The sequence below is a fragment of the Ursus maritimus genome, unplaced genomic scaffold (genome assembly GCF_017311325.1).
Source record: "Ursus maritimus isolate PB19 unplaced genomic scaffold, ASM1731132v1 scaffold_3, whole genome shotgun sequence".
Classification (NCBI taxonomy): domain Eukaryota; kingdom Metazoa; phylum Chordata; class Mammalia; order Carnivora; family Ursidae; genus Ursus; species Ursus maritimus.
Genome location: NW_024425563.1, coordinates 51,041,815 through 51,068,025, shown reverse-complemented (window position 1 = coordinate 51,068,025; position 26,211 = coordinate 51,041,815). Strand labels below are relative to the sequence as shown.

At 42.6% G+C, this 26,211-nt stretch overlaps 1 protein-coding gene across 2 annotated transcripts; it reads left to right on the top strand.

Moving 5' to 3' along the window:
- The first annotated feature begins 353 nt into the window (after positions 1-353).
- GPNMB (glycoprotein nmb) lies at positions 354-24,779 on the top strand. 2 transcript variants are annotated; one of them, XM_008686387.2, is made up of 12 exons: positions 354-499; positions 6,894-7,046; positions 7,910-8,053; positions 10,020-10,184; positions 11,242-11,400; positions 11,723-12,034; positions 14,708-14,806; positions 15,666-15,768; positions 17,647-17,861; positions 20,878-20,971; positions 22,568-22,620; positions 23,522-24,779. In XM_008686387.2, the coding sequence occupies exons 1-11, from the start codon at positions 430-432 to the stop codon at positions 22,578-22,580; spliced, it is 1,527 nt and encodes a 508-aa protein (XP_008684609.1). In that variant the 5' UTR covers positions 354-429; the 3' UTR covers positions 22,581-22,620; positions 23,522-24,779. The 2 variants fall into 2 exon arrangements, with proteins under 2 accessions (XP_008684609.1, XP_008684608.1); XM_008686386.2 differs by lacking the exons at positions 22,568-22,620; positions 23,522-24,779 and adding an exon at positions 21,421-22,511.
- The last annotated feature ends 1,432 nt before the right edge of the window (positions 24,780-26,211 follow it).

The window sequence follows — 26,211 nt, the reverse complement described above, 5'->3', positions numbered from 1 at the left end:
GGAAGAGCTGGTTGTCTAAACGAGCTGGGTGAATGGATCAGGAAAGGAACGGCAGCGAGCTGATCATCAATGAGGTTGGAGACTGAAATTTTATTTGGTGAGGGATACGAACATGGTCCATAGGAAAGGAAGTCCCTTACCTAGAAATGTGAACTCACAACACAGAAACGGTGTGCCTGTAAAAAAGAGAAAAATAGATGCTAAGAGTGAGTGAGTCAGAAGCACATGAGTCCTAAGAGCTTGAACTCGGGAGACCAGATCAGGCAAGACTGCTTAATACTATCACATGATCTGCCCCCGGGGCGCCCTGTATTTAATTAAAATAAGGCGTGGGGCAGGGCCGAGGCCAGAAGAGCGTTGTTGTTCTTAGCGGATGGAGCCAGAGGAGTTCAGTTAAACCTTGATTGCCTGAGTCCGTGAGAAGTCAGCATGGAATGTCTCTACTGTTTCCTGGGATTTCTGCTTCTGGCTGCAAGATTGCCGCTTGACACCGCCAAACGTGAGTAGAGGAGTCTCTGTTTTAACCCATTCTTTGTCTGTCAGCCAAAGTGATGGGCTGTTTGAGGTGTCATTGTCGAAGCCCGAAGGTTGACTTCCTGAAGGTCCTCAGGAAGCTTTTGTGCTCACTCGTTTCTTCTGGAAACCTTTGGGAGTGTTGAAACTACAGCAGAATGCCTCCCGCTCCTTTCTGGCTTCAGGCCCTCAGAAAGTAAAAACCATGCAGCCGCCGTCTTAGGGAGCTTTTTCTCCATTGCAGTTGCCACCTTCTCTCTTGCCAGACATGGGGAGGGTGGAGGTGTGAGGGGAACAATCTCTGGCCTGAGAACAAAGCAGTGCCACCCACTAAACTTCGTCTACTTTCTCTCCAGCAGTGTAGAGAGTGCAAGTGAAACAGGACCCCAAATCTAGAGACCAGTTCACTGATCATCCCAGCCCGGAAGCTGCTGCTAGTCCTGTTGGACATTTTCGCAGACCTGTGGGAACTTGCTGCCTCTCGGGGGAGGTTACTGAGAAGAGCCAAAGCCCGGGGTCTCCGTTCTAGTCCTGCATTCGAGGCTGGGAGCTTTCTAACAACTGTTGCCCAGATCAATGAAAGCAGGCTCTTTGGAGGTGGGGGTGGAGCCCCCTTGTTTAAAACGTTCCTCTTGTGGGGTCTCTGCGTGGCTCAGTCGGTTAAACACCCTGACTCTTGATATCAGCTCGGCTCTCGATCTCAGGGTCATGAGTTCAAGCCCTGTATTGAGCTCCACACTGGGTATGGAGCCTACTTTAAAACAAAAAGAAAAAAAAAAAAGAAAAAACACCCTCCTCTTGGGATTAGAATGCAAACCAGGGTTTCAACCCCCTGCACTTACGGGCAGCCCATATACCCTGTCCAGGGGATGGGCAGCAATGATAGGAGAAAGAAGTGAATTATCCATCAACCAGAAGGTCCTCTCCACCTCACTCCAACCGAATAGGGGCATTCACTGAATGAAAAGTTCAGGGGTCTTGATTTTCCCAGACAACTCCAGGGGCGGGGGGAGGGTACGTGTAGAGAAGAGGCCAGCCTCCACCTTGTGCCCATTGTATATGGTCACTACTTGCTGCCGTGCTTCCATCACTCGGGTAATCCCCACAACCACCTTGTGGAGCAGACAGTTCTCTGGCTTTTCACCTGCTGGGCCCACTTCTGTGAGAGCAGGATCTCGGATGCATGGCTGGGGCTGCCTGGGCAAACCCTCTTCTCTCTCCTCTTCCTCCTTGTGGGAAGGAAAAGTCCTTTAATTAGGTTGTCCTTGCAGGGTGGGACCCCAGCAGGAGTGCTGGGTTGAGAGAAGAAGAGGGGAAACCGCTGGTACCCCCAGAGTACAGGTGAATTTCCCCTGGACTGGAGAGGCCCAGGCAGGGGTGAGGCATGAGAAGGGAGTTCTGGGGGATGCAGGGCTCCTGGAGTGAGGGGGAGGTTCAGATCTGCTCTGAGCAGCTAAGCCCTGAGGCTTGGGCCTTGCTGGTGACCAGAGACCCCCATCCTGCCATCTCCTGTAACTAGACCAGGAGAAAAGTCACCACCTCCTTGATGAGGGAGCTCAGATGCAAGGATATCAACAAGGTGCCTGGGCTGGGACCTGTTGGCCTCAGAACAGTCCTGAGAGGCTGGCACTTTGATGGTCATGTTTCCCAGACAAGGAGCCCAGCCACAGACAAGGCAAGTGACTTGCCCCAGGCTACACAGCAATTAAGAGGAAGAAAGCCCAAGCCAACCACTGTCCTTCCTGCAGCTGGGCAGACCTGGGTTCCCTGCCAACTGTGGGGCTGGGCCACAGCAACTTAGCTCTATCGAGCTTTCGTTTCCTCGTTTGCAAAACTGGGTAGTGGGGCAGTTGTGAGCTCAGCTAACAGAAGGTGCTTGGGGTGGGAGTCCTACAAGGTAGCAGCTGTCTTACCTCAGGGTAGCTCCCAGGACAGATTTCCCTGGAGTCTGCAGTCCTGGGAGATGGAGGGACAAAGAAGTGACAGTCAGTGGAGACCCCATGCCTAATTCTAGCCTTCTTTCCCCAGTACTAGTTTGCTCTGCTCAGTGAAACAGATTAGCCTGAGGTTAAATGTTGGCTGTCAGTTTGAGAGGAGTCCCAACCTATCAGGCAAAATGTAGCAAAACCCACCATTCCTGTCTTCACCTTGCCCTAGATTAATATTCTGTCCAGAAAAAAATAAGGATGGGTAGACTTTACCGTTGTATGAAACACCGAGGGATTCCTTGCCACTTTCTAATCATAGCCCTGGTGAAAAGGAAAAAAGAGCGGGTGTTGACAAAGTAGTTAACAAGCAACCTGGCCACCCCCTCTTTGCTGGTGGACAGAGCAGAGATTCTAGAATGGAGAGAGAAAAGCCACAGTGGTGCTGGGTGTGACTCCATTTCCCTGCACTTCAAACCCCCCCTTCCCCCCACACCTCTTTTTTTTCTTTTAAAACTCGCTTACTCTTGGGTGTCTTTTATTCTATTTTTTAACTCAACTTTTTGAAGTCATTGTAGATTCACATGCAGTTTTAAGAAATAATGCAAAGAGATTCACCTGTATCCCTTACCCAGTTTCTCCCAACGGTAACCTCTTGTAAAATTATTGCACAATATCACAGCCAGGATATTGACGCTGATACAGTCAAAATACCAAACAGTTCCTTCACCACAAGGGTCCCTCATATCCTTTTATAGCCAAACCAACTTCCCTTTCCCACCCCACCTCCTGCCCTGGCAACCACTAATCCGTTCTCCATTTTTATAATTCTGTTACTTCAAGAATGTTATTATAAATAGAATCATTACAGTATGTCATTTAGGGGCATTGGCTTCTTTTACTCAACCTAATTTATTGAAGTTGTTGCATGTATCAGTCGTTCTTTTTGATCGCTAGGTAGTATTCCACAGTATGAGTATACGGCAGTTTGTTTAAACATTCACCCACTGTAAGACATCTGGATTGTTGCAGTTTGGGCTGCTGAATAAAGTTGCTGTGAACATTCATGTACAGGTTTTTGAGTGACCGTAAGTTTCCATTTCTTTGGGACAAATGCCCAAGAGTACAATGTTTTGGTTGCATGTTAATTGCATGTTTAGTTTTACAAGAAACTGCCAAACCGTTTTCCAGAGTAGCTGTACCATTTTAGGTTCCCGCCGGCAATGTATGAGTGATCTAGTGTCTTCACATTCTTGCCTACGTTTGATGCATCACTATTTTTATTTAGTCATTCTGATAGGTGTAGAGTGATATCCAACTGTGGTTTTAATGTGCATTTCCCTATTAGTTAATGACACTGGACATCATTTCATGTGTCTCTTTGCCATCCGTATATCCTCTTCAGTGTAATGTTTATTCAGGTCTTTTACCCATTTTTTTAAATTGGATTGTTTTCTAATGTTGAGTTTTGAAAATTCTTTATATAGTCTAGATAGCAGTCCTTTCCTGGAAATGTGGTTTGCAAATATTCTCTCCCAGTTTGTAATCTGTCTTCTCATCTTTTTCACATGCTATTTCACAGAACAAATGTGTTTCATTTTAATGAGGTTGAACTTATCATTTTTTCCTTTTATGGATCATGTCTTTGGTGTCAAGTCAAAGAATTCTTGCCTAGCCTGGAGCATGAAAATTTCTCCTATGCTGCTTACTTTCTGATAGCACCGTTTGTTGAAGAGGCTACCTTTTGAAACTCCATTGGGTTGTTTTTGCTTCTCTATCACAAATCAGTGAGGCATGTTTGTGTGGGTCTGTTTCTACATTTTCCATTTTGTTCCGTGGACCCATGTATTTATTCCTTGTCACTCTTCTAAGTTTGTATTTTTCTTTGACTTCTGACATTTAAAATCAGAGGAGAAACCTGTGTTTCGATTATTTCTGGAAACACTTTCTCTCAGGATCTGTGGAAGAGGAAGACTCTTTAGAACAGTGGAAAAAAATCAGTCCTAGGTATCAAAAAATGTGAATCTTGATTTCCACACCATTTAAGGTGATCCTGAGTGAATTCTGTCACTTCTCTAGGCCTAAATTTCTTCATCTATAAAATGAAGTGATTTGAACTAATGGTAGTTCTTTCCAAATTGAATATTCTACCACTCCATGACTCAAGTCGAATGAATATCCAGTCATAAACATTTATTGATAAACCTACATTCCTGCCCTCACTTAGTATCTGTTTCCAAATAAAAACAATCTCACAGAATCATAAGACATTTGGTTTTTGTCTTGTTTTTTGTTTTTTTTTAAGATTTTATTTATTTATTTATTTGACAGAAAGAGGGAGACAGCCAGCGAGAGAGGGAACACAAGCAGGGGGAGTGGGAGAGGAAGAAGCAGGCTCCCAGCAGAGCAGGGAGCCTGATGCAGGGCTCAATCCCAGGACCCTGTGATCACTCCTTGAGCCAAAGGCAGATGCTTAACGACTGAGCTACCCAGGCGCCCATCTGATTTGGAGGCCCAGAGAAGACATGGCCTGAGGTCAACACAGCCTGTTTAGTAAACCAAATCAAGACTAGAAACCAAGTTTTGTAACATTCACTCATTGTAGGACATCTGGATTTTCCATTATTCATTTCAGTATTCTTTCCCATTCCATCTGTCTCCGTTATAAGAACGAAAGGCTTTTGCCTCCTCCTAACAAAAAAGCAAAAAGATACAGCTAATAAGCCAGAAGTGGAGATAAAATGGACTCCAAAAATAACCCCGGAAAGTACAGGAAATGAAGGAAAAGGAATAAAGAACCAATGGGACAAATAGAAAAATAACAAGATAGTATCATGTTATTTATATCAATAAATATATTAAATGTAAATTACCTAAACACTCCAAATGAAAGGTAGAGATTGTTAGACTACATTTAAATAAAAAAAGACAATATACTGTCCACAAGAAACCCACTTCAAATAGAAATATATATATCCATTTAAAACAATAGGATGGAAAAAGATGTACCACTTAACCACTAAGCATTACTATCAAAGTGTTCTTCAGAACAAGGAATATTACCAGAGACAAAGGTCAATTCCTAATGGTAAGAGGATCAATTCATGAAGAAGACTCAGCAATTCTAAACAGAGCTTCAAAATACATTAAGCAAAAACTGACAGAGCTTAGAAGAAATTGGCAAGTTGGCAAATAATTAAGGATTTCAACCTTCCTCTGTCAGTAATTGAAATAACGAATAGAAAATCACAAACATAGAAGTCTCAAAACATTATCAACCAGCTTTTAACATAAATGATGTTAAAAAAAAAAAAACCTGTAAATTACATGGTACATACGGAACATTCACCAAGTCAGACCATATATGGGGCCGTAAAAATGTTAGATTGTTCAACAGTGGGCTTTCCAGTACTGGTATGCATCTCCTGGAAACCTGGAGGCATTCCTGAGCCTGGCATTCTTTTAGCCAAGAGAACATGTAAGAATGGGAAAAGATGCCAAAGCTGGTCTGAATTTCATTAGCATCAGTATTTTCCTAATTATAGCATATCAAATCCAAATATTCAGAGAATAGGTATTAAGAAACCAAATAATGGCTAAGAAATACTTCCAAAATTTTCCTTGACTCATTTAATTTTTTTAAAGATTTTTATTTATTTATTTATTTGACAGAGCACAAGTAGGCAGAGTGGCAGGCAGAGAGAGTGAGAGGAGCAGGCTTCCCACTGAGCAGGGAGCCCAAGGACGCAGGACTCGATCCCAGGACCATGGAATCATGACCCGAGCTGAAGGCAGATGGCAGATACCCAACCGACTGAGCCACCCAGGCACCCCTCGTTTAATTTTTTTAAAGATTTATTTATGGGTGCCTGGATGGCTCAGTTAGTTAAGCGTCTGCCTTCTGCTCAGGTTATGATCCCAGGGTCCCGGGATAGAGCCCTGAGTTGGGCTCTCTGCTCAGCGGGGAGTCTGCTTCTCCCTCTGCCTCTGTCTGCTGTTCCCCCTGCTTGTGCTCTCTCTCTGTCAAGTAAATAAATAAAATATTTTTTAATATTTATTTATTTTAGAGAAAGCAACCACGGGGTGGGAGAGACAGAGGGAAAAGGAGAGGCAGTCTTAGGCAGACTCTGCACTGAGTGCAGAGCCCAACATGGGGCTCAATCTCACGACCCTGAGATCAGGACCTGAGCGGAAACCAAGAGTCAGATGCTTAACCGCCTGCGCCACCCAGGTGCCCCTCCTTGACTCATTTAAAGTACATAAAGAGGGTCTGAATAGTTGTATTTAAGCTATTTCCAATAGACATTAAAGTAAAAGTCTCTGTTTGACTTACTTGAAATATTAAGTATGACTTTCCAAACTTACGAAATGAGAAGTTGCTTTAACTATTGTTAAGTAAGTACTAAATGATGAATGGAGTAGACAAAATAATTTCTTTTTCAAATATTGATACAGAATTTCATGATGTGCTGAGCAATGAAAGAACTTCTGATTATATGAGAGAGCACAACCAACTAGCTGGCTGGTCTTCAGATGAAAACGAATGGAATGAAAAACTGTATCCAGTGTGGAAGAAGGAAGACCCAAGGTGGAAAAACTCCTGGAAAGGTAAATCAAGTATTCAAGCCCAACAACTGTCATTTCCTATTTGACTTAGTCTCATAGACTGTAGACTTGGAGATCACACGGCTTGTGTTGCTTCTGTGAATGCCAATACTCTAGTTACCTAGAGTGCCTCTAAGTGGAAGCCACCTGGATTTGGCAATCTTTCTTTATCTCAACATTGTGGCTAGGTCACACACACACACACACACACACACACACACACACACAACTTTAATCCACTTAGAAATTGACAAGTTTGTAGTTCTTGGAAGATTTTGGAGAGCAAACAGATTTAGCCTCAAACCTATTGACATAATCTGGGAATGGTCCTCTTCAGTAGATCTGAGACACTAGAGCAGTGTTGATCATCTCAAAAGTGTGGTTTACCAGAAAGTGGGTATATTTCCATTCGCATGAAAGAATAAGTCCTTTAGTCATCGGTCTTGAGTTTAAAAAATATAAACCTTTTAAAACTTGTTTCTTCAATCCAGTTAACCAGATTTCTTAAATTTTAAGTAAATGTTCTTTCTATGGTCAGAGAATTCTTTAATTGGTCTGACCTCCTTTTTTTTTTTCCTTCTAGAATGTTGTACCCTGAAAGCAAAAGTTAGGAATCCGGAAAATATTTTATTGTTAAGAGGCGTAAGGATGGGAGGGCACCTGGCTGACTCAGTCGGGAGAGCATGCAACTCTTGATCTCTGGGTCATGAGTTCAAGCCCCATGCTGCGCATAGTGTTTACTTTAAAAAAAAGAGAGAGAGAGAGAGGCATAGGGATGCTCTGGTCCCCATTGGTAGGTTCAACTCTGTTTATCAGTGAAAGGGAAAAGATGCTTGATCATTAAACTGCACTTTTCTATATGCTAGGAGGCCATGTACAGGCGATTCTGACCAGTGATTCACCAGCACTTGTGGGTTCCACTATCACGTTTGTGGTAGACCTGGTATTCCCCAGGTGCCAAAAGGAAGATGTCAGTGGCAACATAGTCTATGAGAAGAACTGCAGAAACGGTAAGGAATGTTATTCATGCCACAGGAACAGGCTAGTTCTCCTAACTACTGTAGATCCATCTCATAAACCTAAAGGCTCCCAGGTGCTTCTGTAAATGCAAGATGCTGTCACCCTGTGTCACCCCCTCCTCAGACTGGATGACAGGGAGATGTTGCTCCATCCAGTTCCTATGTCAACATTAGCCAAACCCACTTGAGCAAACCGGTGGCTTTCTGCCACTTGGAAACTTCTTCAAGAGTGACATTGTCATGCTTAGCTTTTTCTTAGTGTCTAGTTGGTTAACCAGAGAATACCTTGTTGATTCTCAGATTTTGGTTTGATTACTTGAAATTCTTTTGGATACTCGAAGAATAGCCAATTTGACAGATATTTGCCAATCAGATTAATTTCTGCTTACAAGTATTGTGCAAGCAAATGTGTGGCTGGTGCAAATGCTACGATGTGTATGTTGTGGTTTTGCTTTGCTCGTGAAGCAGGTAAGCTCTTTGTACATGTTAAAGAGCACAAAGGAACACAAATGCATCAGGAAATTACCTTGAGAACTGCACATTCTCAAAAACTCGGAGCAATTACTGAGATTCTTCAATCAGCGACAAGACTGTTAAATGCACTTACGATCTGGTTTTATGACTTAGAACTTCTATTAAACTGTCGATGTGTTCATTCCTTATTAATTTATCATCGTCCTATTAGGAAAACATTAGATTCTGTATAAAAAGTGATCTTTTTAAAGTGTTAAGTGTTTAATATTTGTAGTAGTTTTTCCTCTTTTCTAAAAATGCTAATTCTTAGGAATGTTTCAAATGACATTTAGCCCTCTGAGCATTTTTATATGAAGGAATGAATCCCTGTGACTTAGGAAAATTTTTATATAGTATCTATCACCACAAAAAGGAACCAGGGACCTTTGGGGAAAATACTGATTCCAGGTCTGGGGCAGGGAAAGTAACAGGTGAGTCTGGCACCTCTTACTGTACCCAAGTAAGTAAATACTCAAGGACTAACAGGGACAAATCGCAAGGCCACAAAAGCCAGCTTGAAGGGACTCCCCCTGACTATTTGGGACTATTTAAGAATAAAAAATAAAAATGGCTCTAATAGATCGATAGATAAAAAGATTCTTCAAAAATGTCAGTGACATAAAAAACCAAGAGGGTGAGGGAACTGTTCTAGATGAAAAGATACTGACCATGACTTGTTTACCATGAAATATGTTGGGGCGCCTGGCTGACTCAGTTGGGAGAGCATGCAACTCTCAATCTTGGGGTCATGAGTTCAAGCCCCACGTTGAGTGTAGAGATTATTTAAAAAGAAAAAATGTCATATGTACAAAAAGGGTGAAATCAGGGTACACCAGTTACACCAAAACCTCCTTCTTAGATCAAACAATTTTAACATTTTGCCATATTTACTTTTATCTATCTATCCATTTTTTTCTGAATTGTTTGAAGATTCATTGAATCAATGTGACCCTTGATTAGACTACAGGAAGAGTGGTAATGATATTGTGGTTATGTAGGTTAATGTCCGTATTTTTAGAAGATATGTGCCCAAATCTTTAGGAGTCGAGAGTTGTTTGATGCCAAATGACTCAGAGTTTAAAAAAAAAAAACAAAAACCCTACAGATAGCAGTATCAACATAAAAAGATAAAGCATACCTCAATTTGGTTTCAATACAGTTGTGATGTGGAGATCCATTATTAAACATAAATATATTGTGGTATCTCTAGATTGGACCTTTCTGAATAATTGCTTTATATGAAACTTTTACTGAAATAAAACCTATAGGCAGAAAATGGACAGGTCATAAATACACACCACCGGATGAATTCTCAAAATTAGGGTTTTAGTTGTCCAACTGTATTTATATTTATGAAAAATCTGAAAAGATGTTTAATTCAATGATGAGCGTTGGGCATTCTGAGCCCAGATGACAAGCCTGGCTTGTTTCTTTCTCTGTTTAGATACTGGTCCATCTCCTGACCTGTATGTTTACAACTGGAGCGAGGAAGGTGGCTGGGGAAATGGCCCCAACGAACACCATCACCATGTGTTTCCTGACGGAAAGCCTTTCCCTCACCACCCTGAATGGAAGAGATGGAATTTTGTCTACGTCTTTCACACACTTGGTTGGACTTTTAACAAAACCCCCTTGGCTTTGAATTTCCATATCTGAAGTCTCAGAGTTAACTAATAGTCTCCTTCAACTAACAGTGGCTTCTGTGGTCTCTCAATGCCAGAACTAACATTTTCCTCACGTATAACTAGCCCCCTGAAAGACACCTCTTTCCCCTATAACCTCCAACAGAACTGCCTCTGCGTTTCAAGGTAAAGGGGATTCCAAATCACATATAGTTGGGAAGCTTAGTGTATTTTTCAGATACCTTTGACCATGTAATAAACATGGGTCTTTAAACATCCCTGCAAGCAACCGTCTCACCATCCCTATTGGTCCAATCACACATCTGTGCTGGGTGTCTCAATAGGATTAGGAAAATCCTTGGGCCCTGAAGGATAGGAATTATTTTCACAAGCTAGCCAGTGGTAATCAGATTTAGGTTAGGGCTGGAGAAAGAGAGTGAGTCAAGAATGTCCTAGAAATGTGTTTATAGAACCACTGCATTACTTTTTACGCCTACCATACCCTAACTTTTTCATCAATTACTATGTTTTTAAATAACAAATTCTATTAGAAAATGGAGGATTCTAGTCCCCTAAAAAAAAAAAAAAGAAAAGAAACTGCTTAATGATATAGCTGAAATGGTAATATTGTTATAACAATAAGGTAGATCTTTGAATAAATATTTTTAACTCCCTTAGACACCTCACCATTGCATTGAATGGGTCTTCTCTGGGAAACACATGTATTTCAAGTACCAGACCTCTTACTTATAAACACTTTTTATTTGTAAACTAAGGACTAACAGTATTATCCCACTAAACTGCTCTTTTTCATTTTAACCAACTATATACAATTATATTTATGTAACGGTGGGCTTGTGTTACAAGGTTTTACATAAAATGAGCACCATCATCCTTTCTGAAGCAGCCAGGACCACATCCCCATCCTGTTTTTCCTTTTCCAGAGCATTCTCTAAGTAGCAGTCACTAGTCATAAAGAAACAACAGCTTCCTAGAATGATCACGTAATGTGGCCAATAACTAAAAATTTCCATCCTCTCAAAGGTCAGTATTTGCAGAAATTAGGACGGGGTTCAGCAAGAGTTTCTATAAACACAGCCAATGTGACACTTGGCCCTCAACTCATGGAAGTAATTGTTTATAGAAGACACCGGCATGTGTACATCCCCATCGCAAAAGTAAAAGACGTGTATGTGGTAACAGGTGAGTAGTGTGAGCTCAAGGTTAACTGATAGTGAGGCACTTTGTTCTGGTGATGTTAGTGGGTTAAGAAAGAGAGCCAAGTGTTCTGGGCTAGGTTACAATTCGTATGGGTTCCTTCCCTCACTTATATATTTAATTATATTGTACTCCATCTATGTTTTCAGAATAACTTGGAGAAACCCTGGAAAACTTGCATAGGAAAAGGGGAAATGATGCTGAATTATCCCTCTTTTTAACTTTTTGAATGTAAAAGCATTATTGAAGTCATCCACCTGAAGTCAAGCAATCATGTGTTCTTTCTATTTTCGGGTATATCTTTCAGATCACGTTCCTGTATTTGTGACTATGTACCAGAAGAATGACCGAAATTTATCTGATGAAACCTTCCTCAGGGACCTCCCCATTATGTTCAATGTCCTGATTCACGACCCTAGCCACTTTCTCAATGAGTCGGCCATTTACTACAAGTGGAACTTCGGGGATAATACTGGTCTGTTTGTTTCCAACAACCCAACTTTGAATCACACATATGTGCTCAATGGAACCTTCAGCCTTAACCTCACTGTGCAAGCTGCAGTGCCTGGACCTTGTCCTTCACCTTCACCCAAACCTCCAGAACCCACCTCTCCTTTATGTAAGTGTTTTCCGGGTGATCTTTGAGGGGCGTTCTTTAACACCAAAAAAAAAAAAAAAAAAATCTAATAATATAGGTTACATGCTTAGGTCCCTAGTTTAAAGGATTGTGTGGAGAGTCTGCAGTGATCCTATTCTGTACCTGTCATTCTTTAGCCACCTTATCACCATTTTAAGCAGTTATAGTATGGAAGAAAGAAGAGTATGTTTAAATTCCACTTTGCAAGCAGAATTTCGTGACTTAAGTGCCATTCTTTGACCTTCCTAATTTGTACTGGTCCTTGTTACGTGTACAGATGCTTTCCCTGTCTGGCCCATCACATTTTTTTTTAAGATTGTATTTATTTATTTGAGAGAGCACAAGCAGGGGGAGCAGTGGGCAGAGGAGGAAGCAGGCTCCCTGCTGAGCAAAGAGCCCAATGTGGGACTTGATCCCAGAACCCTGGGATCACAACCTGAGCGAAGGCAGATGCTTAACCAACTGAGCCACCCAGGCATCCTCCATCACATTTCTGATTCGCTCCCATGTTTTCTCAATATGAGAAAACACTTTGGCCCTTTATAAACATTCAGGCCATCCCCACTTTCTTTCTCCCCCACCCCCCACATTTCTCCCCACTTCCATTCTCCTCCCTGCCCTGCCCACATCCACCTAGTGTCCCATGAAAACACAGCTGTACTTGAAACTAGTTTCCAAATGGCCCAAGAAAGAATGTACCTTGAGAATATTTCTCCACAAGTAAGCTGGAAAGACTCTAGACATTAAGATTGTTCTGGATAGGAGCGCCTGGGTGGCTCAATCATTAAGCGTCTGCCTTCAGGTCAGCGGGAAGCCTGCTTCTCCCTCTCCCACTCCCCTTGCTTGTGTTCCCCCTCTCGCTGTCTCTCTCTCTCATCAAATAAATAAATAAAATCTTTTTAAAAAGGGGCGCCTGGGTGGCGCAGTCGTTAAGCGTCTGCCTTTGGCTCAGGTAGTGATCCTGGCGTTCCAGGATCGAGTCCCACATCGGGCTCCTCCTCTGGGAGCCTGCTTCTTCCTCTCCCACTCCCCCTGCTTGTGTTCCCTCTCTCACTGGCTGTCTCTCTCTGTCAAATAAATAAATAAAATCTTAAAAAAAAAATCTTGAAAAAAAAAAGATTGTTCTGGATATAAGGCATAATAAATTAAATCCCACTCCTCTACCAATAGTATTTAAGACGTTCTTCAGAGTCTACTTTGGAAAGTGTTAGCTTCCATCTGATGCCCCACCCTACCCCACTCTGCCATAAGTACTCAGCATCCCAGTGTGAAGGGAATGGTAATAGACTGACATCCTCCCACTGGTCACAAGAGGGCGCCATCACCAAGCCCAGAGGAAATACTCCAGCATGATGTCCAGACGTGGAGCAATTCTTGTTTTTACCAAAACCTGTTATAAATAATAAATTGTTATGATAGTGTGTTATTAATAAAATGAGGTCTCATTAAATTTGGCATATCTAAATCAAGACACTGTAAGTTATTACTGATGTTGATTCATTCTTTTTTGAAATGATTTAAATTACAAAATTAATGCATGTTCCTTAATAAAAATTCAAACAATAGAGAAGCCTAGAATAAAAGTGAAAGTCCCTATTCACATTCTCTTCCTAAGAGTTAAACCTTGTTAATAGTTAATAGCATTTCTTTCCCAATCTTTTTCTATACCTTTACAAACGTATTCTATAAATATACATAGGCGGTGGTGTTCTAATTTTTAAGTAAATGGGCTCATGCTATACATATGGTTCTGTAATTTGCTTTTCTTCACTTAACAAACATGGCCATCTTTCCCTTGTCAGTACATAAACTGTAACTCACTTTATTCAATGGCTACATAGTATTTTGTAGTATGTATAAGCTTAGCATATAAATAACATTTCATATATAAATGTATAATTTATTTAACCGTTCTCTTATTGATGGTTGATTAGGTTAATCCTAATTCCAGTTACAAATAGAACTGCACTGAACAACTCTAATCATATAGCTTCATTCTGATATTTCTGTAAGAGAATTTCTTTTTCTATAAGTTAGATGGTCGTCTTTACAAATAAGGAGACCAGGTGTAAAATTCAAAATAAATTGCAGATGCCTGTAATATCTAGAACTGTTTAGAAATTTCTAAATGGTAAAGGGTTTAATGTGAGTTTATTTAGCATTAGTCTTTTTTTTTTCTAGATTTTACTTATTTGAGAGAGAGAGCCTGTGAGAGAGAGAGAGCACGAGCAGACGAGGGGCTCAATCCTAGGACCCAGGGATAATGATCCTGAGCCAAAGGCAGACGCTTAACAGATCGAGCCACCCAGGCGCCCCTAAAATATGATTTTATCTATCACAGCCTGCCTGCTTTCATCATGACTGTTGTATCACACATTGTAATATGGCTTCTACCTTTCATTTGATTCCTGTGTTTAAAGAAGATGCAGGATTGTGGTTACGTACATAATTTAACAATCATAACGCCTCCTAGCTAGTTCTCACATCTGTAAATCATCACATATTTGGTTCAGATTTCTGCAGTAATTTAATAGTATAGAACTCTTGACTTTTTCTAAAGGACAGGTAGATGTTTAGATTTGGGTTATCATGTGTTATGTATGTCTTTTACATTCTCAGCAACCTATCTAAAATCTCATCGTTCTAACTCTCCAGCACCAGCTGGTGACAACGCCCTGGAGCTGAGGGCGACTCCTGACGAAGCCTGCCATATTAACAGATATGGTTACTTTAGAGCCACCATCACGATCGTAGGTAAGAGCGCGGGGGGAAGGATGTTAGGATCTACCTCGTGCCACCCTCTCACCCTCTTGACCCTGGAGGGTTGGGGGCAGGAGCCCCTACTCTCTGTTCAAGGTGATACCACCGGGGCACAAGCCAAGACGCTACCAGTTTCCAGATTTCCACTGGCCTACCGCAGCCTTCCTTAGAGGTTCTGGTGAAAATGAGCCCAGTGAGAGGCCCACCTACTAATGAGCCTGCCCGGAGCCTAGATCCCCCACCCTGTGCATTCCAGAAATCTGAATGAATGTGCCTGGAAGGAAGGCCAGTAGCAAGTTCCCACAACTGCCACTTCCTTCCCCTAGCTGATTTCACGAAGTCCCACGTCTAGTGTGTAAGAAAGAGGGATGAACGGGGCTACCACAGATGGCTGTGTATTGTAGGCACTGCCCGCAAGCACCCCACAGAGAAGATGGCCAGGGGCAGGGGGTGAAGCCCAGCCCAGGCACCCCAGTTCTGCAGATGGGGGTAAATCCGCAGCTGTGCACCCCGGGGCTGAGATCCCGCCTGTGAGGCCTGAGCCCGAGGGCTGCATCTTCCCCGGGGTTTACCTTTCTCCAAAATTCCTGCCCAGAAGGAGTGCAGCCTTCAAACGGATACACAAGCTCCAGAAACGAAGAGCCAGGTTGCAACGAGGAGCAATTCAGTTTGACTTTGAAAGGGCTGCGTAGACACATCTCCACACTTCAGGGTAGACTCCCAGATCTGGTGTGATTCCAGAGTGGCGAGGCAGCCGTGTCTGTTTTGTGTGGCTTTCTGATTTATTAAGCGATGGTTCGGTTTGGTCTCTGCTGTATTTTGATGTGTTTTTCTGTGGGGGGTGTTCTGTTAGACGGAATACTGGAGGTCAGCATCATCCAGATGACGGACGTCCTGAGGCCCGAGCCACAGCCCGACCGCTCGCTGATGGATTTTGTCGTGACCTGCCAAGGGATGTGAGTACGTCTCAGTCAGAGGACCGGGCCACAGCCTGAGCAGAGGTCATAACACCATCTCCCCTTCGAAGCTGAGTTAGAGCCCTGGTTCATCAGTCAGCAGAGACAAGGAAGGGCCCCACGAGGTGCTCAGAAGCACACACTTGTTTTGCTAGATTGAACCCTGCTCATTACCTTTAAACCGCTGATGAAATTGAATAGTAATTATTGATTGAACACTTAACTACGTTCTTAACATTTTACATCTGTTCTCCTGTTGAATCCTTACCCAATGCTGAGTCTCCTCATTTTGCAGATCAGTCCCCTGAGGCACACAGTGATTATAGAATTTGCCCCCGTAGATGGTGGGTACCTGCAGGGCATGGTTCACAGGCTATGGTCTGGCTCAGAGGCCAGCTTTTAGGCTCCTTGAGGCTCCTCCAAGTGGTGGGAAGCCAGTGTGGAACGGCCATGTCCTAGCATGAATTAATAGGAATTCCCAATAATTCTGTCTTTCTAAACTTGACAAACCTTTTTTTCTTTCTTTTTCTTTTAAAGTTTTATTTTTTAACTTTTTTAAAGATTGTATTTATTTGAGAAAGAAAGACAGTGAGCCTGAGAGAGGGTGAGGGAGAAGCTGACTCCCCACCCAGCAGGGAGCCCGATGCAGGACTCGATCCCAGGACCCAGGGATCATGACCTGAGCCGAAGGCAGACACAACTGACTGAGCCACCCAGGCGTCCCTACAAAGCTTTTCTAATGCATTATATAATTTGATTTCCTACAGTTGGTTAGAACTATGTAATAGACTAAATATAAGTTAATATATAAATACAACATTAATTAACTAAATAGGCTAAAGCATTCACAAGTTTACATGTAATAGGTAAATTAAGTAATTAAAATATATGTATGTAAATGTATAAATTAATCAAGAGAATGAGATGGTATAAAAATGGTGGCCTTATTTGATAAAAAGGGATAGCCAAGAAGTTCTCCAGTTGGGGAGAGGTGAGGGGGGTGATAACAGAAAATTAAGAAAAACCTGACAGAGGAGTGAGGCCAGCTGAGAAGAGAGCGTGTCCTCCATTCCACCCCCCACCAAACCCAGCGTCGGAGCGCGGTCTCTCCCTCCAAGAGGTCCACTCACAAGGGTCCACTCACAAGTGCCTATGATAGTAGTGCATGGCCACATTGCCTCGTGGTTGTCAAACCTCCTTTATTCAAGTCCCAGCTCCACCCCTAACTGCCTCTGTGACCTTGGACCAATTGTCTCCCCTCCCCAAGCTAGTTTGTCACCAGCTACACTAGGCTAATCTTACTTCCCTCGTTGGGTCTTTGGAAGGAATGGGCAAGACCATGTCACGCACCTCGAGCTTTGTGTCTTGGCACGGAGTAAACACTGCCTAAGCAGCCACTGTTGCTGTCACTGTTGGACCTCTGCAGAGACCCAGCTGGCCCGGCTCTGGCACTTAATAGTGTCTTTGCCCAACTCCTAAGCTGACCACACCTGCAGAGATTCTAGGGAGCCCAGGTGTGGAGGAATGACTTGGGCTTCACACAGTTTCCAACAGCCCCTTGCCTTATGGTGTGTGTGTGGGGGGGTGGTTCCTAATTTCTTCCTCCTCCATGCCCAGGGCCACACTTTTCTGAGGATACAGGGAAACAGTAGCTCATACCCAGGCTCGTTGAAGAGTAAATTATATGTGACAATTTGACATCAAATGGTTTGATATTCTTACATCATGTGCAAGAATAAAAGAATAAAGTGGAATTCAAGTTAATTCTAGTAGAATTCAAGTGGAATTCTAGTCAATTTTATGGCCAGGTAATGATTATGATTGTCCCTTTTAAGCTGATATTACATCTCCGTCCCTCTGTGCCATCTGTCCCCTCAGCACGCCCACAGAGGTCTGTACCATAGTTTCTGACCCTACCTGCCAGATCACCTACCACACGGTCTGCGACCCTGTGGATGTGGACATGGGTGATACGTGCTTGCTGACTGTGAGAAGAGCCTTCGGTGGGTCTGGGACATACTGTATGAACCTCACTCTGGGTGATAATACAAGTCTGGCCCTCACGAGCACCCTCGTTTCTGTCCCTACAAGAGGTAAGATTTGTTTTATGGTTGTACAAACATTTCATATTCAGGTACACTGTGTGTGTCCTGTACTAAAGCCATTCAAGGCTTCACTATCAATGTTTAATTTTTTTTAATGATTTTATTTATTTATTTGACACACAGAGATACAGAGAGAGAGGGAATACAAGTAGGGGGAGTAGGGGAGGGAGAAGCAGGCTTCCCGATGAGCAGGGAGCCCAACTCAGGGCTCGATCCCAGGACCCTGGGATCATGACCTGAGCTGAAGGCAGATGCTTAATGACTGAGCCACCCAGGCGCCCCTCAGTGTTTAATTTTATTTCAGTGCAAAAATCATTGAACTATCGTTAATGTGGATTGGACAACTGGCATTAAAGTCCAACGGCAAATCTACTTAGGGAAGGGATGAGAGAGAGAGACCCAATAAAATAATGACCAAAGATAAGTCTTTTGATGAAAAAAATCAGCTGTGATCGTGGCCCAGTAATAATGGGATATGATCATTGCGTGCTTGAAGAGATTTATATATCGAGGGAAAAGTATAAAGCCTAATATCAAAAAATAACAATGTTCTCCAATTATAAAAAGGGAGAGACTAGTACCCTGTTGTCATTAGAATCCACCTAGGCAAAGACATGAAGCCAAGAAGAGAAATGAGAAACCAGGTGGACTCCTGGCTCCTTCCTGACTTCCCATGTGTCCTCTCTTTCCCTTCCCAAAGTCTACCAAGCATTACACTGAAACAGTTACAAGCCAACCTGCCTAGTCCTCAGATGTTCACCAGCAAATCTACTCTTTGCCCCCCTGATGTTTGGAGAGGTGAAATGCTAGCAAACTAGACTAAGGAATTTCATTGAGAAATCGTCATTTACTGGTGGCTTCCAATTTTCCCAATCACCAAATTAGGACTCCACCCAGTGACCCTCACTGAATTTCACTTACAGTCAACTTTGTTGTAAGATACTGCTTTATCTCTTAGAAGAAATGCTTTGTGATGGAACGGGAAAGAGAGATTAAATTGTGTACACATTACAACACTTATTTTGCTGTTTAAGTTGAGTATTGTCAGGTCCAACCTAATGACTGACTCACAACTCCTTTGGATTTGTAGCCTATCTCATAAGCTAAAATGTACTGGAACATAGATTTACTCATTAACTGTATAAAAGCCAGCTTTAACCTCATTGAAAGAAAGCTTAAGTAACCATACATATAATTATGTGTATGAGGGCTTATAGTTGGTGAGATCTAAGGCACAGATTTAAAAACAAAACAAGGAGACAAAGGTGCCCTGCTTCCTCCAAGGCAGTTACCATGTGGCCCGGGGTGGGGAGCTGGGAGGGCGCGGAAGAGGGAGGCAGCCTGAGGCACACGGAGCGAGTGAGCGAGCTTTCACCTCGGGAGCTGCTGTGGTTACTCTCTGGGCTGCCGTGGGGGTGGTTTTAGAACAGCGTTTTAGGGTCATCACCTATTCTACGAGGCTTCCTCAGGGCTGGCAAACCACTGCTCTGTCATCTAGATTAGATGTTTAGATATTTGCTTTCCTTTCATTCTTCTTGCTGTGAGTGATAACTTTAGGTGACCCGGGCCATTTTTAAAATCCAAATAAAGGAAGCTCAGAGAGCTTTTAATCCAGGGGGTGAATTGTAACTTAATGGCGTGGGTTTCAAAGTCAGAATTTCAGAAACAGATCTTTGGTCAAAAGCAAGCGCATAGACTTTTAGCAGAAATAACTTTTATTCCTTGATTCCATGAACATTCGTGTAGCACCTGCAATCTTTCAACAAATATTCCTTGAGCGTCTACTCCGTGCCCCACAGAGCTGTGGGCATGAGACACGCAGTTCCAGACAGAATGGAGAGCAAGATGAAGAAGGTCCCCCCCCCCCGCTTTTGTGGGCAAAAAGAGACAACACTAAGATGACATTGTGACGAAAATACAACCAGGTCCAGGCATGGAGAGTAACAAGCATGGGGGAGACAGGGGACAGCGGTGGGCTCTCCAGATTGGGAGGTCAGTGACAGTCCTGCCCACCGAGCAGCATGTGTTTGTGAAGGGCCCCCTCTGAACTGAAACCTGACTTTCAGGAATGAGCAGTCCATTTAGATGGTTGTAGACCACTGGTAGGGCTTGAGTTTTATTCTGTGCATAAGGGGAGCCACCGGCAGGTTTAAAGCACGATTTGTTTGATGCTTTTCAAGATCATTCTGACTATTGAGGGAAGCAAGGATCATGGGAAGGTGAAAGGGGAAGCAGGTAGACAAGGCATCCTCTCAGGGGGAGAAGGCCAGTGGCTGGGATCGCAGTGGTGGCAGAGGGGATGGAGAAAAAAGAGAAACTCTAGTAACGCTTTGGCAGTAGTGATGAGACGAGTTCATTGGCTGGTTTCTGGGAATACAGAGAAGATGTAATCCCTGCTTTGTGGTTCCCACAGTCTGGGAGGAGAGAAACATGTATGAAGCAGTAATTGCAACACAGTGTGATCGAGGCAGAAGGAAAGAGGCAAGTAGAGGGGTGACACAGGCAGGTGTGGTGACCCGATGCCCTCATGAATGGAAGGCACCCCTAAGGGGTGAACACTTGAAATGAGCCAGGGGAAGGACATTCCTGGTAGAGAGCATGGAGATTTGAAAGAGCAGGGGGAAGATAGGGCACTCCCAGGATTTTTAGCACAGCTGGAAGGTAGGTAGTGGGAGATGGGGCCAGAGGAGCGGCCAGGAGGGTCATGGAGCCCTTCACCATGTGGGTGCTGCTGGGTCAGCTGAGACCTGAGCAGGTGTGTCCAGGACATGACATCTCTCTTCTGAGCCCTTAACACGGTGTTCCAGACATGATAACTCATTCTCTAAATGGGAGATAAGCTGACCCAAAGACTATGTATTATTTAATGGAAAAGATTACTGAAAACCCAGAGGGAGCCATATATCTTCTGATAGCTCCCTTCCTCATTTATTTAATTGCATTACAAGTAGCATGTCCTCTAGGCAGGAAGATGTCACTAATACTGTCTTGCTTCTGTTTTAAGACCCAGCTTCCCCTTCAAGAATGGCAAATGGTGCCATGGTCTCCGTGGGCTGCTTAGCCATATTTGTCACTGTGATCACCCTTTTCGTATACAAGTAAGTTGCTGCTTCTAACACTTTAAATTGTTATAGTATATTGTCAAAACTAAATTGCATATCTCTGCATAAGTGAGCCATTTTCCCTTTTTTGCTTTTAAACAGTCTCTGTAAGGGAAAAAATCTTCCATTGAATGATGAACACCAAAAGAGACTATTAATTTTGCTGTGGTTTTTTTTTAATCCTAAAAATGCTACCAGACATCAGTAGCTTTACATAATTGTGTCAGCTTAGTGTTTAACATATAATCACAAATTATAGTAGGCAGGCACATTTCTTGCATGAAGAAGGGAAAATAACTATACTTTCATAAGACATCAATGTCTTAAAAGCTGTGGATTGGGTTAAATGGAATTAACCCTTTTGTACTTGGCATGTAAGAGATTCTAGAAAGTAACATATTCCAGCTGGAGATCTTTTTTTAATCTGTCTAACACATTGTTTTCAGAAAACACAAGGAATACAAACTGATAGAAAACAGTACTGGGATCGTGGTCAAAGGCAAAGGCCTGAATGTCTTCCTCAACCATGCAAAGGCCATGTTCTTCCCTGGGAACCAGGAAAAAGATCCATTGCTCAAGCACCAACCAGCAACTGTTTAAATCTTCAGCTTTATTTCTGACCAGCAGCTCAGTCTTCAGGGCCAATTATGTGAGCTGTGCCAGAGTTGATGACTATTAACTTCTATTCCTAAAGATTCTTGTTAAAATATATATGGTGGCTTAGGGAGGTCCAAAGGGTTTTTGGTTTTTTTGTTTTGTTGTTGTTGTTGTTGTTGTTTAGGCTGAATGACATCTTAGAGAAGTAGAGAGGAATTATATTGTGTGCAGCCCCAGCCATGTTATAGAACTGATAAAACCAGTTAGCAGTGCTTTCTTTCATTAGGATTTATGTTTCACTTATAATGTCTTAGGTGATCAGTGGGATAGACACACTATGTCCAAACAGTAGGGGGAGAAGGTACTATTCATTAGAGTCTGGCCTCAGTTCACTGGAAGGAGAGGCCGGTCGCTTTGTAGCTATCCATGTTCCGAGCTAACTGAATGTTACTTCAGTGAACACGCATGAGCTCCCAGCAACACAGTAACAGGCCAAACATTAGTGTGTTGTGCATTCTTCTTACACTAGTATATACATACATACTAATCTTATACATGGGTGTGAATATTTTCATGACAACCTGCCATGCCCAGCTGTGTAAAGGAATGCTACTCATTCATTTATTCCGTGGATCTTTATTGAGTACTTTCTGTGTATCAGGCATGCTGTTAGGTACACGGCCCTGCACTCCGACTGTGGACAGCCTAGTGTATATATCTCAATTTCTGTACACTCGAGTGCATGTATTTGAAATTATATATTATGATTTTCCAAAGAAGGAGGCCCCTGCTTTTCCTACTGGTTTCTCTATTTAAATGATACAGGGACTTGATCAGTAAGGGTTTTACCTCCGTTTGTAATTAAAACTCTCTACCAGATGTCAGACAGGACATGCTTTTTTTCTCCTTCCTGAAAAATAAAGTGTGAAAAGAGATAAGATCTTGGAATTGTAATTATTTTTCCAATTTAGTGTTCACCTTTCTATTGCGTTATAGTTTGGACACCTAAAAAGTTGTTTAACGCTGTCCCATGGAGCACTGATAATTTCGTAAGTATTTTCTATTTTAAAATAGATATAGTGTGTTCAATTTCAATAAATGTAATACATAAATGTATATTAATCAGATCGATCTAAAAAAAGGAGTTTCTGTGAGCAAGTGTTCTGGATTCTTTGAACAGTCAGTATGATATTAAAAATAAAGGCAAGAGGAAAGTTCTAGGTCAGAGATCAGCAAACTTTTTCCGTAATGGGCTAGGGAGTCAGTATATTAGGCTTCTCAGGCCATACAGTTTCTGTTGTAACTAACTTCTCACCTCTGCTATTGTAGCACGAAAGCAGCCATCTCTGTAAGTGAAAGAGCATGCTGTGTTCCAGCGAAAGCATGTTTATGAAGGCAGATAGTAGGCCGGATCTGGCCCGTGGGCCATAGTTTGTTGACCAATGTTCTAAACTAGAAAAGACCAAAGAGACACAGCAATCAAGGCAGTTTAGGAATCTAGATTGCATGTTAGCATTAAAAACAAAAACCGCTCTGAAAGGTAGTCTTGTGACAACTGAGGGAAGTTTAAATACACACTGGATACCAGAGGATAGGATAGAATTTTAGTTTTCTTAAGGAGTAGTCAAGATTTTCTTAAGCAGTTGGTGGACACCAACATTTAGTCTAGTTCTTTCACTTCATAGATGGCCTGGAGGCCAAAAATAAGCTCTTTTTTTCTGAAACCATCTCCAAAGAGTGCAAAATTGCAGAACACGATTGTTGAAATTTCTCTCTAATTACGTGCTGGCTGTAGGTCAGTGGTTCTTAACACAGGTTACTGTGCCCCTTGGGGGCATTGGCAATATTAGGAGACGTTTTTGGTTGTTGTAATTGGTGGTGGTGGTGGGGTGCTGCTGGCATCTAATGGGTAGAGGCCGGGGATGCTGCTGAATACCCTGCAATCTACAGAACAGCGCCCCACAACAGAGCACCCCATGCTGTCTGGCCCCAAATATCAGAAGCCCTGGTGTGGACTAAATGAAGAGGCCCAGGACATGGATGTCAAGATCGAAGATTTGGATTGGAATTCTGCCCTGCCATTTGAAGCTGAGTAGCTCCGAGCAAGTTTTTTGGCCTTTCCTGAGCCCTAGCCTATCTGTAAAGTGGATATGCAATCTTCCCCTAGCGTACTTCCCAGGGCTGCTGCCAATCCACCTGAAAGAACGAATGGCATGCCAGCACTCTGTATATGGCAGTAGGGGTATATTCTCCGTGTGAGGCCCAAGGACAGGAGCAAGGTGAAGAGGCTTTATCATTTTTGTGATGATTAGGAGGCCAGGACGTTAGTTCCTAAAGCAGAAATGTAATATCAAGTTACAGCAGAATCACTTGCAGGTTGTTACAAGTCGGCTGGGCCCCACCCCCAAAGTTTCTAATCCGGTGTTCCGGGGCAGGGCCCCGTAATCTGGATTTTTCACCAGTTCCCAGGTGATGAAATCCTGCCGGTCCAGGACCTGAGAAACACTGGTCTCGAGATCCGCTCTTCCCTTATCGTACCAACAGGGGGTAGCAGAGAGCAGTAAATACACAGTCGATCACGTCGGGAGCCAGTGGGAATCCCCATCAAACTTCCTTTATTCTAGTCTATCAAATGGCAGGAGAAAGGGCTGAAATCATGAATTATTGAGATTTATATTCTCCATGTGACCTTGGTAACAAGTCATTTAACTTCTGCTGAATTGCTCTCTGAAATGAGGGAAACAACCTGAAAGATAGTGGGATGACTTGATTAATGTTTGCTGAGAATTAGAACTTTCGAAGAAAATTGAAAGGCATAGGTAATAAATTATTCTGGGAATTTCTTATACCTAGGACTTTCTATAAATGTCTGCACTTTGAACACTTCCAACTCATTCATAAACATTGGTTGCCACCATTGAATTTCCAATTGTTCAAGAGTTTAGAGGGCAATACTTTCAGTGCATTCATTACATCCTGAACAGATAATAACTTCAGACCTAAGTGACAGGCAAAGAGCAAATGAGAAGACAGTCATTGAGGGGATGAAGGTGACCACCTTCTGACAGGGCTTCTGGTGGGAAGGAATCCTTTAAGGTTTTTTTTACAAAAAAGCATCCCAAAGCTGCTGGATTATGTACCCTAAAAATTCAGAGGTCAGGGGCGCCTGGGTGGCACAGCGGTTAAGCGTCTGCCTTCAGCTCAGGGCGTGATCCCGGCGTTATGGGATCGAGCCCCACATCAGGCTCTTCCGCTATGAGCCTGCTTCTTCCTCTCCCACTCTCCCTGCTTGTGTTCCCTCTCTCTCTCTCTCTCGCTGGCTGTCTCTGTCAAATAAATAAATAAAATCTTTAAAAAAAAAAATTCAGAGGTCAGTTCCCAGGAATCACTCTTTGCAGACTGATTTTGATCCGTCAACCATCATTTACTGATCCCCAGTATGTCCCAGGCTCTGGTCTGGAGGGGACACCGCCGTGAACCAGAAAAAAGTACTCTGCTGTCCTGGAGCTTGGGTTCCAGTTGGTCACTGAAATGAGGGCCGTAACCTCTGGCCTGGATCCCCCACCCACATCCTGGCCAGTCACCCAATGGCCGCAGTCTAATCTGCAGAGGCTATTCCTCTGTTGCTTAGAGCTGAACTGCCATTCCTTTTTGAAATTCTGGAATGGAATTTGCTTTGGACAACTTCCATAGGCTCTTCGGAATTTGGGTGTCTTCATGGTATTTTAGAATTTAACCAATTTTAATTCTCTGTATAATTTTCCCACAGATATCATCATGTCATCTCACTAATCAAAATTTCTAATTCAATTGTCACTGTTAATTGCATTGTATAGGTTTTAATGTTAAAAATTAAATACCAGGGCTGGAGTTTGGTAAGTCCTTAATTTTAAGGTGTTTATTAGAATAAAATCCTTTGGGATAAAAAAGAAAAAAGCTTAACTGCTGTTGGGAAGTGGCAGAAGGATTCTGTGGCTGTGGATCTAGTTTTAAGTTTTAGCTTTTGGAATTGAGTTGAGGAAGGTAGGTAGGACTTAAATGGAGACACCCGAGGCTTCAGCCTGGCCTTGTCACTCGCCAGCTACATACCCCTGAGGCCAGTGATTTTCTCTCTCTGCACCAAAACCTCCTCAACTATAAAAGGGAAGAGAGGGAATCTGAACTGGATGAATTCTATCTAAAGTCTTTAGGGTTCTAATGCTCTACTGGGCAAAGTGGGGAGGATGATATTCCCTGGTTTCCTTACACTGATGTCAGGAGGATTATATTCTAAATCAGGATTGGCACACGACAGTTTACGGGTCAAATCTGGCTCTCTGCCTGTTCTTCTATGACCCATAAGCAAAACTTGGTTTTTATATATTTTTTAATGTTCAGGAAAGGTCAAAAGAGAACATTATTTTGTGCCACATAAGAATTATACGAAGTTCAAATTTCTGTGTCTATAAATAAAGTTTTATTGGAACATAACCACAGTCATTCATTTATACACTGTCAGCAACTGCTTTTGCATGAAAACAACAGAGCTGAGTAGCTGGGACAGAGACCTATGGTCTGCACAGTCTAAAATATTTACTACTTAATCCTTTATAGAAAAAAAAGTTTGCTGTTCTTTGTTTTAAAACATTGTTCAACTCCTT

Bases quoted from the DNA above. Each gene is read 5' to 3' on its own strand.
- GPNMB (XM_008686386.2), top strand. From the start codon at position 430: ATGGAATGTCTCTACTGTTTCCTGGGATTTCTGCTTCTGGCTGCAAGA. The intron at 10,185-11,241 runs GTTGGACTTTTA...ATCCTCTCAAAG, and splicing joins CTACGTCTTTCACACACTTG to GTCAGTATTTGCAGAAATTA. The intron at 14,807-15,665 runs GTAAGAGCGCGG...GTGTTCTGTTAG, and splicing joins AGCCACCATCACGATCGTAG to ACGGAATACTGGAGGTCAGC.